Source organism: Sceloporus occidentalis, unplaced genomic scaffold (assembly GCF_023333645.1).
Source record: "Sceloporus occidentalis isolate IW3139 unplaced genomic scaffold, rSceOcc1.0.p SCAF_234, whole genome shotgun sequence".
In the NCBI taxonomy this organism is placed as follows: Eukaryota; Metazoa; Chordata; class Lepidosauria; order Squamata; family Phrynosomatidae; genus Sceloporus; species Sceloporus occidentalis.
The window spans coordinates 113,773-127,939 of NW_028317214.1; the positions used below are offsets into that span (position 1 = coordinate 113,773).

At 41.5% G+C, this 14,167-nt stretch overlaps 1 protein-coding gene across 1 annotated transcript; it reads right to left on the reverse strand.

The window, feature by feature from the left end:
• Nucleotides 1-719: 719 nt before the first annotated feature.
• On the reverse strand, nucleotides 720-9,666 carry LOC149276541 (PCI domain-containing protein 2-like). The gene is made up of 14 exons (XM_089503485.1): nucleotides 9,631-9,666; nucleotides 8,224-8,313; nucleotides 7,266-7,339; nucleotides 6,978-7,064; nucleotides 6,157-6,243; nucleotides 5,245-5,299; nucleotides 4,640-4,743; nucleotides 4,334-4,409; nucleotides 4,119-4,260; nucleotides 3,679-3,779; nucleotides 3,449-3,522; nucleotides 3,140-3,265; nucleotides 2,301-2,424; nucleotides 720-809 (listed from the first exon to the last, which is right to left on the reverse strand). The coding sequence occupies exons 1-14, from the start codon at nucleotides 9,664-9,666 to the stop codon at nucleotides 720-722; spliced, it is 1,266 nt and encodes a 421-aa protein (XP_089359611.1).
• Nucleotides 9,667-14,167: the final 4,501 nt, after the last annotated feature.

The window sequence follows — 14,167 nt, forward strand, 5'->3', positions numbered from 1 at the left end:
GCATTACAGCAACACCGTTTAAGCTTAGAAAGTGATCATTGATCACTTTCTAAGCTTAAGTCTGATGACGTGTCAGGCACGTCATAGGTCGTTAAGTGACCGTTTTCCATGACGTGCCTGACCCGGCAATGGACGTTAAGGGGTTAACACACAATAAAACTATTAATACTTAATTTAGCGCGGTTCACAATGTTTAGCGTCATAATGAAAACACGTGTTTATTCACTATAGGGAGAGTTGGCAAAAAAAATGTGGCTTCACCTCTTACCTAACTATTCAGTATGAAGGGCCAATCCTACCAAGTATCTCCAGCAACTAAGTATATCCAGGGGTAAACTGACCTTGTATAATGCATAATTTAATGGGTGAAGAGACTTCAGAGAAATCGTACAGAGTTAATACACGTTATACAAGCCAGCAGTAATGTATTACAGAGGTTAGTGAGTAACCCCATAGTGTCTGGATGACTGGAGCTGTAGCTCCCCCAACAGGCTGCCACGCAATATGCATGGCTAGGAGTAATGTCGCTGCAGATGTGTTGAGCCGTGTTAAAAAAAAACAAAAAAACGGACTTGTCGTAGATGGAGGAAAATAATATACAGCAAATGTAATAAAATGTTTTATTTAATACAAAAAATATTAAAGAAAATGTACAAAGAAGTTTCTTGAACTCTATGAAATTGTTTATTGGGTAGGATTCCAAGATCTCTAGGCTGGGTTTAACTAATTGTTGACAGTGGTGGGAATGGATTTTGTTTGCTGACCACAAGTTTTTGGTGCTGGTGAGATATGTAGCCTTTGATATGGCCCTGCAGAAAAAATAAAGAAAGAAATAAGGTACACACATATATAAAAACATCACATGATACACATTACAGAGGACAAATTCAAATACCGTATTGGCTCTGATATAGGCCGCCCCCGTATATAGGCCGCACCCTAAAAGTTTGGTGCTTTTTTAAAGAAAAAGTTTTTTTTCTTTAAAAAAGCACCAAAAAAACATGCTGCCACTCTGCCCCCCCCGAGATATGCTGTCAGTCCTCCCTCCCCGAGATATGCTGCCACTGTCCCCCCCCCCCGAGATATGCTGCCACTGTCCTCCTCCCTCCCCGAGATACGCTGTCACTGTCCTCCCTCCCCGAGATATGCTACCACTGTCCGTCCCCCCCCCCCCGAGATATGCTGCCACTGTCCCCCCCCCCGAGATATGCTGCCACTGCCCCCCCCCCCCCGAGATATGCTGCCACTGTCCTCCTCTGCCCCCCGAGATATGCTGCCACTGTCCTCCTCTGCCCCCCGAGATATGCTGCCACTGTCCTCCTCTGCCCCCCGACTGACTTACCGGAGCTGACTCCCGGGTGTCTTGCGAGGCCGGCGGGGGACATCTACGCAATACGCGTATACAACGGGGGGCCAGAGGTAAAACGCATCGTGCGCTTAGACAACCGCACGATGCGCTTAGACAACCTCCCGTGCCGGCACCCCCCCCGTGGGAAGTGCTGGCAGGGGAGGCTGTCTGAGTGTATCAGAGAGTAGGATACGGGTCCCCTGTACCGCTGCGGGGGATCTGTATCCTAACCCCGCTGCCTGCCCGGCGCCCGGGACTGCATGTCCTGGGCGTCGGGCGCTAGACCCCGAATATAGGCCGCACCCCCACTTTAAAGACTTAAAGTGGGGGGAAAAAGTGCGGCCTATATTCGAGCCAATACGGTATAAAGGAGCTTGTGAGGAAACAAAAGCGGAATACTGGGGGGGGGGGGCTTTGTCTGTACTCTGCAGAATTGGTTTAGTTGATGCAGAGATCCATCACAGCTGTTTGAGCTGCAGTAAAGAGCCGCTACTAACAAGACAGGGACTGGTAAGGCAAACAGCTTCACTCATCGCTGAAAAAATTGGCATGACTTCTTCTTTTATAATTCTTCCTTTTTAATTTTAGTCCAAAGACGTTTGGAATGTTAATGTGAATTTCTTCCATGGTGTTACCCATATCCTTAAGGACTTTTAGACTTCAGAATGGATGAGGCCTTGGAAGTCCCAATGCACTTACATTCTAAACTCTGCAATAGGGAATTTGGCCAATTTCATTATAATCACCAGCTGTCTCTGTGGTCATGGAAACAAATAATCCTGAATATGTGCCAATAACAAAGGAACAGTTTAGTAAGTATTGTCAATTTGATCAAGGGAATAGGGATATCCATACCCTCAATGATGGAGAACATACTAACTCTTCACATTTAGTACAATGAAATGGCTTTATGTATAAAGGGGAGAGGGACATGAAACAGGCATACACTTACCATGTAAATGAGGTTAGCTATAATACACTGCACTTCATCAATATCCACACCTTCCACCTGCATAAATGTTAAGGCAACCAAAAAAGCATCTAGAGAAAGCTGGTGGGTTTTCAACAACAGATACCTGTAAAAAAAAAATAAAAAAAAAAATATTGTGCTCAGTTGTTTCATGTATAAAAACAGTAGAATCATAAAATCATTAAGTACCACATAAGGTTAATCTGTGGAAGTCTTTTGGCTCGTTTACAGTAAAATATACTTTTCCCACATGCTGCAGTGATCATGCCCTGTTCGTTAATTTATATTAATGTAGTGTATATATTGTGTCAATTGTGAGGGCTCTGAAACTAAAATGCTACTAAAGTGTAAATTGTGATCAAGGAATCTATAATCCTATGCGGTTGTTGACTGGAATCTGTTCTTGTAGCTTTATGCGCTACAGGTAATCACTAAAATTATCTACATATAATTATCATTACATGAAACATGCTCAACAGGATACCATCCTAATATCATCACTTACATATTGGATTAAGCAATGAGTATTAGAATGAAAACACTCAGCCTTTGGATTTTATTGTAAAAATGCTGTGATTTCTCTCCCTTGTAATAAAAATAATACAGTGTTTTAGAAGGATAAAAAAAATCCTGGTGTTCTGTAAGCTTTTATAAAAAGGTAGCAAGCTGGGGCTCTTGGAAGCATAGCTCGCTAGTTAGAGTGTGTGTCGCCTTTGAATGTCTACCACAAGTTGAGCATTTCTGAAGTTAACACAATAAATGGAAGTTGGTTGTAACTGAGATGACTCTGCCCTTCCCCTGTGTAGCAGTGTTTAGCTTACACTTTCTTAAAAAGATTCCTGTATGTGATGATTTTCAGCTTCTCCAGAATCAGGAAGATGCCACAACGAATAAAGAAAGTCTCATGCTTGGCCAAGGTCTCCGTCAGCAAGAGGAGATTTCCCTCACTGTAAAAGATAGATGTGATACAGTACCTCACATGAAACATTTATCAACATAAATCAGTGGGCTAGTGCTGCATTAATTACATTACACTTACAACTTTGATGAAAGATGAATGAGAACTGAAATACTCATGGGCCAAAGTGATTAAAACACACATGTAAGAGACTTCTTACAAATGTCATTACCTAACAGACTTGGTGACTTCCACAAACTGCATCAGATCATATTTTCTCAGGAGGTGAATAGTTGGCATGTGTCCCTGTGGGCAAAAACAGTTTTAACTAGTTAGTGTTTTGGTGGTGTGAAGCACAAATTAAAAAAAATAAACCCTGCAAAAAACATTATGAATATCAGGATAATATAGAAGCCATAATGCAAAACTACCCTGATCACAGTGTTATATGTTTCCACTCACCAGTAGCATCTTCACAGGCAACAAGTAGATTAGAATCATTCTTTTATTCTTCTGGCTGGAGGAGTGGCAGTTTTCAAAGGCAAAGGACAGGTATTCCTCAGCTAATTAGAGTTAAATTAAAATAATGAGTGTACGCATGATGGCAACAGATAAATTGTGACGCATGATTATTTTCTCTGCATTTAAACACATGGATGGCCACCAAAGTCAAATCAGATGCTTTGGGTATCATAGTAGGATTTCAAACTCGGGTAACTGAATCAAAGCAACTATAGTTACTAAAGTACTATATTGTCAAACGAGCCTGAGGGTGGAGAGTTTTGGTGGTGGGGACAACATTTATAAGGGATTAAAGTAAAAAGAGTGCAATGAGTGTGTGTGCGTGTCAAAATAGAACACTCTATATTGGTTTACATTGCTTAATCCCTCGGGCAACATACCTTTCTTGAAATCACTGTCAAACATGGCTTTGCGCCCAACGTAGTACTTATAGGTAACCCTCTGCGCCATGGCATATTCATCCTTGAAATTGGAACTCTCAATGGCTCGGATTAAAGGTTTGCACAAGTGAAGTTTGCTGATCTGCAAGGTACCGATATCAGTTTAATTTGCATTATTATCAAAACGGGAATTTCTATGGATGTTCAATGCTTACCTTGAAGTAAATCTTGAAAAGCTGATTCACTAAAAATAACATTCCCCACTTCTTTGAGTCCTCAAAAGCTGCTCGTCTGTGGAAAAATGCAGCAAATAAACAGTATATTCTGGAACTGTATAAATAATACGCTATTTGTAACTCTGAGAATCGTCTCCACATACTTATTTGGCCTCAGCGATGTCATGGTGCATGTTTACCTTATTTATTTATACACAAGCTGCTATTTTATTTTTTTTAATAAAAGGGGTAACAAAACAGAAATGAATTAAAAATAAATAAATAAAAGAAGAGGAGAAGACTCACGTATCGCTTGCACATACTCTGAAGCAACTCATCAAGAGCTCGGCAGCCTTTTCTAGCATATCCCCAAGTTTGCCTTTTCCTTTCTTTACCAGCTGCTGATCCGCCTTAGGAAATAAGAAAAAGAGCATTACATAGACTTGCAACTCTGGGTACGGTTTAAATAACAGAGGGAAAGCTAGTGACAAAGAGTACACATCAAAATAAACCTTAATTTGTCATTTGAAAGGTTTTTTCTTTGCAGAATAAAATCACAGGCCTAAACTCTTATGACATCATACTAATACCATGCCAGCTGCTATATCATATTTAATATGTTTTAAAATAAAGTCAAAATTGTATTTTAGATTGAGAGCTCACTCCTCTCTGGCCTTAATGCCATGCTGGAAAATTGTATAGATGGGTACACTGACCATGGCAGACAGAATCCTAAACAATTTCATGACCAATAAATAGCAATACCGCAAATATTGAGTTGGCAAAATGTCTGAACGATCCCTGAGCAGCATTTCAGTATGTAGAGTCTGAGACGCAAGATGTGTCCCAGACGGTATACCGGCCAAACATCTCGCAGTTTATGACCAGAGAATAGGAATTATGTCACTTACACTGTTAGCAAAAATCCGCAAGTCAAGTGTGATGGCGTACATTACCGGCAAGGCCCTGCAATATCAAAGAAAAACAGGAAAAACGAGGCACTCAATGCTGGATCAGGAAAATAAAGGAGGAGAGCCACAATCATGTTAGCAGGACATCGAGGAATTGAATCTTTTACTTATGATTAAATAGCCACATGCCTGTTGCTTTAATACTTTAATTTACGCATAATAGGAGGATTCCAAAATAGCATATCTCGGCATGTCCCCACTTCATCATACGTACCATTACACAGAAAGCATGGACATTCCATTCAAGTACTTTCTTTTCTTATATCAAGAGCCACCACTAGGATGTTATTGCAGCCATCAAAATATCAGAAGGAACGATCAGCGCTAAGATGGCGGTAGTAAATAAAAGCACATTTCCTGCCTACAGTATAAACTCGTCCATTAAAGTGCATATGATTGCTGGAGTGTACCTTTAAGAAGAGTATTAGGCCACCATTATTACCCTTCTCGTCTATGGAGATGCAGATTAGTTGTTGTGGCAAAGAATTGCATGCAGACAGTGAGACCCCGGGGGTTATTCTTGCGATGATGGAATTGGGACTCCTCTCCCTCATACACACCTGGTGGTGTGATGTCCGCAGACTGCAGGCCTCTAGCTTGTCCTATGTCTGCCCTTTTGACAGCTCTACTCTGCTGCATTGCCAGAAAGAATGGCACGTGTGCTATTTGTGTGGGACATTTTTGGGAAGTACCACGTTATGCTGGGGTTTTTTTGGGGAGAAGTTTTCGTCCGGCTCTACTTACCGACAGAAAAAACGTAAGGTGGAAATAAGAGAATTTAAAAAAAAAAAAAAAAAAAAAGTGCTAAAAAGCCCTCAAGAGAGGGTAAGAGGAAATCTGCAGGACACTTACCAGTTTTCTTCTTTATGAGACTGGAACGTTTTCAAAAATGATGTGTTACGATAAGGAAAGCATACTGATGTCAGGATCCTTCCCAGACTAATTTACTCTCAGATTTAAGATTAGTAACACTTTAGATGGCCACAGTTTTGGCTTAAACACCACAATTCCTTAAAAACCCTATATATAGAGGTACAGAAGCAGCAATAGTAGTAGAGCACTGGGTCTGGGCAGGTAGTCACTGGCACATGATAGGCACACCGTGGAGCAGGACTGAATTTCACCAATACTATATATTATAATGTCTGGTTTTGTCACCAATATTTATCAATAAGGATGATATGATAGAAAGATATTACAAATTACAGGCTTGGCTGGTAGCGTTAATGGGCAACCTTCTTAATCAACTAAACTCTACTCAGGAACATACTTGCAGTATGGCAGGTGAGCGATGAGCATCAATCGCAGCCTCCGCTAAACTAACGGTCACTGTCTCACACACTGTCTCTGTTACCGCTGCTACTGACAAGGTAAAATGGCGTCAGCACACATATATCTAACGCTCGTCTCTTCCCTTTGTAAATGCTGATTGGCCAGATTTAAAAAAGTAAGGAACGACTCTCACAGCCATAACAACCAATAAGACCATCTCCCATTTTTTCACTACTTCTACCACTTTACCTCATCAAGCAGCGCCAAAACGGCTTGTAACGGCAGCTACACCTGGCAACGAATTTGCAGCATTTTTGCAATTCGTTATCATTAGAATGAATGTTTTATACGCACGCACGTTAGTGTTCGGCACACCAATGACTGGCTGCCGCTACTCCCACAGATAAAGAAAAAAAGGATATTGAACAACAACAGTCTGGCATTTGTATGCTTCAACAAAATCATGGTTAGACACGGCATATGTGCACCTAGAAAAGAAAGAAAGAACAGACCATTGTTAATTATAGCATGTCGAGAAACACACAGAGGGTTTCAAATAAACCTTTTTTTTAATCAAAGACAGAGAGGAGAACTAATATATTAAAGAGGAATGTAAATAATAATAAAAAATCATTAAAAAAAGGCCATCTTCTGTCATCCCTTTTCCTTTTTATTTATTCATTTATTACCTTAAGTGAGCTGCAAACATTTCATCATACGGTGGTTCCAGCACTTGTTGACACTTTTCTTCCGGAGACGACAACTAATAAACAGAATGCAGACACTATGAATACTATTCCACACATATAATGTTAATGAACGTGGGTATTTAGATGTACAGTGTGTCAGCTTTTTTTGAAAACAGTGCACAGATATATATGCAAACATTTCTATAAATACTGAAAATACACTGAACTTTTGGGTTGACGCCAGGGAAGGGATTTTATTAATTTATATTTCTTATGGACTCCATTTGACTGCAGAAACTTTTGAGGTCTTGAAATGCCTCAGGGATCACTCCAAGAACCAGACAGCTCCCTATTATGATGCCATGGTGACATCATTGGGCTCTGTTTACTTCTAAATGTATGTTTTTATATATATATTTTTTTTAATATTTCTGAAGAGGGGGGAAAAAAAAAAGCTCTCCCTCTTTTCACTTTGATTTCCTCTGCTACTGATCACAGAGTGATCAGCAAGAAGGGCCACATTGGCCTCCATTGTTAACTGCAGTATCTGTGATCAGCTTGCAGGGAACTGGACACATTGTTTCTGGCAGTGTCCTTTATAATAAAGTATTAGAGTATCACATGCATATATATATATATATATATATATATATATATATACACATATACATACACATATACACACACACATACATACAAGCAATTAAATCAATTTCTACAAATACTATTACTACTATTGTTTTTTTATTACCAGTATCAAATTAAAAATATGTTTGAGAATATTGTGCAGTTTACATAATGCCACTTGCATGTGTTACAGCTCTGTCATCTTAGCCTAGTTTACTTAATTAAAAAACCAGCCACTGACTATTCTAAAGGGGAATGGACTTCATTGGCATTGCCATAAAGAATCAAAATAAGAAGAATAATAATATATGATGATCGGCTATTGTCTTACCTGTAACTTTGGATTTGCAACATGAGGGTGTCTGAATGAAACAAGGTCTGCACAATGAAAGCCATGTTTCGAGTCAATTGCTTCTTGCACCTACATTGTACCATAAAAAAGAAAATGATATGACTTACTGATTTGTAAAGTACCATTATAGTGGTGTACCCCATAGCAGTTAAGACTTATAGAAACCATAAGTGAGGAGCCATGCTCAAAAGAGCTTTCAATCAGGAAGGAGAATGGTGGTATATTACACTGGACGGGGAGGTAGACCAGCCTAAAAACTGTATTCCGGTGTAAACATTGATTAAATAAAGTATATTGCTAGACACGCTTAGAGAACGACTGCAAAGTATGATGGTATGGACTGGAGTCATTCAACAGCCTGAGTGAGACTAGGAAAGGTGAGGCAGCGTTAGTTGGGAGGAGAGAAGTTAACCTGTCCGATCACAGGCTTACCAGGGCTTACCAGTAGAAGGGATTCTTAAGAGATCTTGTTGTTAAAAAAAAAAAAAGTTGACTGGGGTGAGTCTGAAAAGGCAGGGTAGGGCATTCAAGGGGAGAGGGGCAGCCCTTAAAAAGTGGGAGGCAGAGATTAGAGAATAGGCAAAGATCATGAGATGAGGAGAGTAGATGTGCATTTGGAGTTAAGTCAGCAGATGCAAATAGAGGGTTTTGTACGTGAAAGCCAGGACTTTAGATTGAGCCCTGATGTGTACATGCAGCAAACGAGGACATTTACAGAGGGGAAAGGCGTTAGTAGAGCAATGTGTAAAGAACATACTGTAAGCCTGGCAGCAGCATTCATGATGGATTGTAAGGGCCAATATGGGTATGAAGGAGACCACCTAAGGTGCAGAGTTCCAGATGCAGCCAATGACTCAGGAAAGTGCAGTCATTGAAATGAACTAAACACCAAATGCAAATTAGCACAGGAATATTACACCTTGGGAAATGGTTTGCAAGCCAGCACTGGACCTTGCTGATTATGAGTATCTTGCGCATCTTCTGCATGGCAATGGGCCTGGGCGGCAGGGAAACATCCCATAAGTATAGAGAGGATTCTGATGAATCCATCTAGTCTTTTCGATGAGTGAATTACAAGGTAAATTTCATACAAGAGCTCGAGTGCACCCTTAAGTTGCTGATGGTTTTCGACTAGTTCGGGCAACATTCTTTTGTGAGGGTGGGGTGAGACAAAGGGAGTAAAGCTCCAAAAATGGCATTATTAGGTAGCATTGGCTCTGCCACAGGATGCTGTTGATCGTGGCTTCCATGAAATTACATTTTAAGCTAAATATCTCCAAAAGAATTACACTGACTGGCAAAACACTCAAGCTTTAGCTATGGTTTGAATGAATACAATTAGTTATCACAGGTATGATGGGAGTAGATCGCTTTTAAAATGCTTACCTGTTGTAAATACTGATTGATAGTGATGTGGGCCATTTCTACAGTCCGGTGTGCAGGTCCTGTTGTAAAATAACAGATATATTGCTGTTATATTTATTGATACTTATAAACAAAACCCCCCAAGCAAACTGTACATAAAGCACCAACATTCAATACGTTTCTTTTTTTTTTTCTTTTCTTAGAAATCACGAATCGCAACAGTCATTATTCCAGCCATCTGAAACCCTGCACACTTCATTATAGCACGTACTTGCAACAACATAAGCCAAGTGTTTTCTTCCCTCCTAAATGAAAAGGAGATCTATCAAGTCAGTGATGTGTACTTAAGGCTGCAAAGCGATAATGTGCACTGGGATTAGCAGGTCTGTGATTGATGTCACGGCGTTTACTTTGGCAAATCAAAGATCATACCGATTAACCGCTGGCAGAATACTAGGTACCACGACCAGAAAGATTCAATATTCAATTTAGTAACAAAATTCATCTTACGAGTTAATCACACTTAGATGGTGTGCAGAAGAAACTGTCCAAAATGTTTTAATTGCATGTTTAGCATGCAGTTTAATGTTTACATCGTATACGTGCATGTAGAAAAGGTTAGGGCTTACGCCTGATCTCGTAAATCCACAAAGGCATTTGGGAACTTTGTCGTTTACGTGAACCCTATATGTGTTAAACGAAACACATTGAGTCAGATCTTTTAGGTACCCAATGTCTATTCTCCAAAGGAACAGAAACAGAATGGTCATCGGTGGCTTATATTTCTACATATGCTGCCAGCTAAGCTTGTTTACAAATTCTATACTTAAGGCGTTTCAAAGCGTTTCCAGAGGGGGAAAAAAAGTAACTTCAAGTCGGGGGGGGGGGGTGTTGGGGGGGAATCAGTTACCTTCTCCACATTTATTTGGGGTACTTTGCCAGCAACTGGAGGCTCACTGGACATCCCCCATGTTTAACCCCCGAGCTGAACTAAATGACCACAAACATTTGCAACTTCTGTGTTTGTTCACATTTGTCACAGGTGATCTCGCATAAAGATTCTGGTACAATTAAAATTGATCATATAACCATAGCAACCAATAGAATGACCCTGCTGATTGGATCGTTCCACTAGTTGCTATAGCAATAAGATTAACTTAAAACTATTCACCAGAACCAAATTTTACCCAGTCTGCTTAATTCCTTGTACAACGCAACGGTATGTGATGGCACTACGTAAACGAACACTGCAGTAACATATTATTCCACAGCGCCAGACCCTACAAACACACTGGCCTTAAATAACCAATATTAATTAAATAAGCTTTAACTCCAGCGTACGGCTGTACCAGTAACTGGCACTGTATGGCCTGAAATCCCGCAAGGACAATACACGGTGTTAGACAAGTCCGCCCTTCTTACCTACAGCGGGCGACCGTATGTATTATCTACTTGGCCAGATCCACTTCATTACCAACGGCACATCTACGCTCACCGTCATGGCGCGGAAAAGTGACGTCACCGCGCAGCCTCTGCTATCAATGCAAGTAAGGGGCTTGTCAAAATGGTTCGGAAAGGGAGGGGGCGGGCTACGCGATGACATCAGCGCTCTGTCCTCCCTTACGTCGTGAAGTTTTGCGCTTGCGCCTTAGGGAAAATAAAAAATAAAAATAAGAAAGTGGACCCGGCCGGTCTGGTACCCTCCCCAGCTGCTGGTAAGAGGGGAGGGGGCTTCTTGTTGTTTTTATGAATAGTGCGTGCTATCGTTTGTTGATATGGCGGTTCTCGTGGGAGCTTCCTGCCGTGTACCCTTCACTGTTATTGGGGAGATCCCGGGGCGTCTGGTAACCTTTTTATATGAGGTTCCAGTTCAAGTTCCGGAAAACATTACCAAGACAGCTGCGCGCAGGGGGTTGGAGGCAGCTCCTGCCCCTCACAGACCATTGAAGTATGCACCTAGAACAGTTACAAATGCCAGGCCATATTGTAAAGAGCTATTCCAAGGCAAAGTTCGGATTCTGGAGCAGTCACCATGGAAACCAATGGACCGTCCCTGCTGACTGCTGCACAAGAATACCATTTTATGCGTACTGTAGATAAATTGACATAAAGTCAAACCATTGTGTACGTTAATACTCCGGGTTTGTAGGACTGAACATTCCGGTACATTTACATGATCTTGTCGTGTGGTGATGGAGATGCAGGTCACCCCCTTATCACATTATAAAATGTGTGACTCGCTGCCATCTCGGCCGTTCTTCTGAATGGATTTCCCCATTTTGGGCTGTGATTTGTTGCCGAACGGTCTGTGTTGATCAGAATTACCTGTGTAGTCCAAACAACGTTCTGCAATGTTTTATTTTAAGGCGTAAGACATACGTACAGGGCATCCATTGACGAACACGACTAGGCGACATGAAGCGTGCCCTGCATGCCGGTACTCCATGAGCGTATATCAAGTTATACTTCCGATAGATTGCTACCCGCAGCCGAAATGTTTCATGCATTAATGGGAGCCTCCGGCCATCATATGTACTTTAATGCAAGTCCCTTTAAATGTACTTGGGGTACACCTTTGGGAATACATGGGGGGATTCTACAGAATACACCCCCCATATGCATTTGTCCTTTTCACCAACACCCGGGTACATATTGCGCAGCTGATGTATTTGGCGACACATCTCCTGACGCGTGATATACTTATCACCGATCAATTCCAGTACTGACTCTGTAAACGTCATATGCCGGGATGGGGTCTGACTAGTCCTCGCTTACACCAATGTGGAAAGCGCTGCCAGTGCTTTCCTGCTACTGATTGGTTGCTTCAAGCAGCCAATCGGTGGTGAGAATCATTGGACCACAGAGGAGGCAGGGAGCTGCAGCTTCTCGTTAAGCCATGTATTCTTTTTAAGAAAACATATGGAATGTGTTGTTGCCATTTGAACCTGCACTCAATCATCCGCAGGTAGTTGGTTGCTTTCCTTTTGTCTCCTAAATTGCACTGATTGTTTTCCAAGTCAGCTTTAAAGAACACAGATTCTTATTATGATAATATAGCAGCGTTAGTGATCTACTGCGTGGGTCTACCCAAGGGCATCGCTATTACGAGGGCAGCCAAAAATCTCATCAAGCTGGATGAGGACAATGGGAGTAGTTCAACAACTGCCGCTTCTCGGCCGCGCTTGATGTAGAAATGCAATCGGTTTACATCTGTGTATGAACTTTGGCATCAAAGTAAGTCTAAGCAGTGTTTGGTTTTATGCCAGGAGACATGAGACTAGCAAGTATTATTAACAAACAAGTTGTTTTTCAAGAGTTTCATTGCTAGTTTGTTGAGTTTTCCGGGCCATAAACATGATTCTGTTTTTAATGATTTGCATAATGTCCATACATACATTTATATTGTGAATATTGCGTAGGAAAAGCTTAACCGTGGGCATGATTAACGATGTTTGCCAAAGTGTTGTAAAATCATGGACAGAGTTCATTATTGTGGAGTCTTTTATCTAGTAGTATCCGGATGGAATTACAAAATAGTGCCTGAAAGCAGAGTAGTCAAATAAAAATGACTTTTCGTTGTGTACAATGGCGTAGAATGCTTTCGTATTCAGGCTTTTGTTTATTTGAACACCCTTCTGCGGCCCAATTGAGTTGCGCATGTCTGCTGGTGGCGTGGCAGAAGCCAAGTCTATTGAAGGGACGGTCTAATGTCCCCGTCACCCCCTCTAAAGAAGAATACATATTAAAGTACTCTGTGAGTATGTTCGTAGACTTTCTTCCAAAAGAGAGAATAATAAATGAACACTCTTATGGAGAAGATGCTCTCCTGCAGCTGCAGCGGCCCTTCTCCTTCATGATCCGTTTCTTGCCACTGATTGGCTGCTTGAAGCTGTCAATCAGTGACAGGCAAGTGTTCCTATTCAAATAAATGACAGCACTTTCCTCATGCAGCGTTCACCTGAGCCAGTGCGGGACCTGGCTGGAGGTGAATTGATTTGCAGGAAGATGTGTGCAGCTGAACACTCCTCCTGCAAGGTATTTAACTGGGGGGTGTGGAAAGGGGCCAATGCATATGGGGGGGTTCCACAGAAATTCTACATTCACAAAACAGACCACATGAAAATGTAAAGGGGCAATGCTACTATCATATGCATATGGTGGCTGGAGTGTCCTTTTAACATCGTACACCACTTACAGAAGAACTCTGCAAGCAGGCCCGGCCCGAATTGCGGAGAACAAGGCGGTAATGATGTAATTGTGGCTGACGGCTGGATATTACTTTTTTATGCTCACGTAACATGTGGCCAGGCACATTAACTTGGTGGCCACACACTGCAGCACCAGATCTGCCGTTGGAGTGGCAGATGGGGTGCAAATGAAGTGATGCCGCACAGAGGGCTGCTGGGCATTTGCCTCGTATCCCAGATGACAAGTCCAGGCCTACTTGCAAGCATTTGTACGCAAGGCCAAAACACTCTGTGAGGAAAATGTAGAGCGATACAGAATGTAAATTTGGGGGGAGTGGATTCTTAATGTTTCAGGAGGCTATCCTTATATC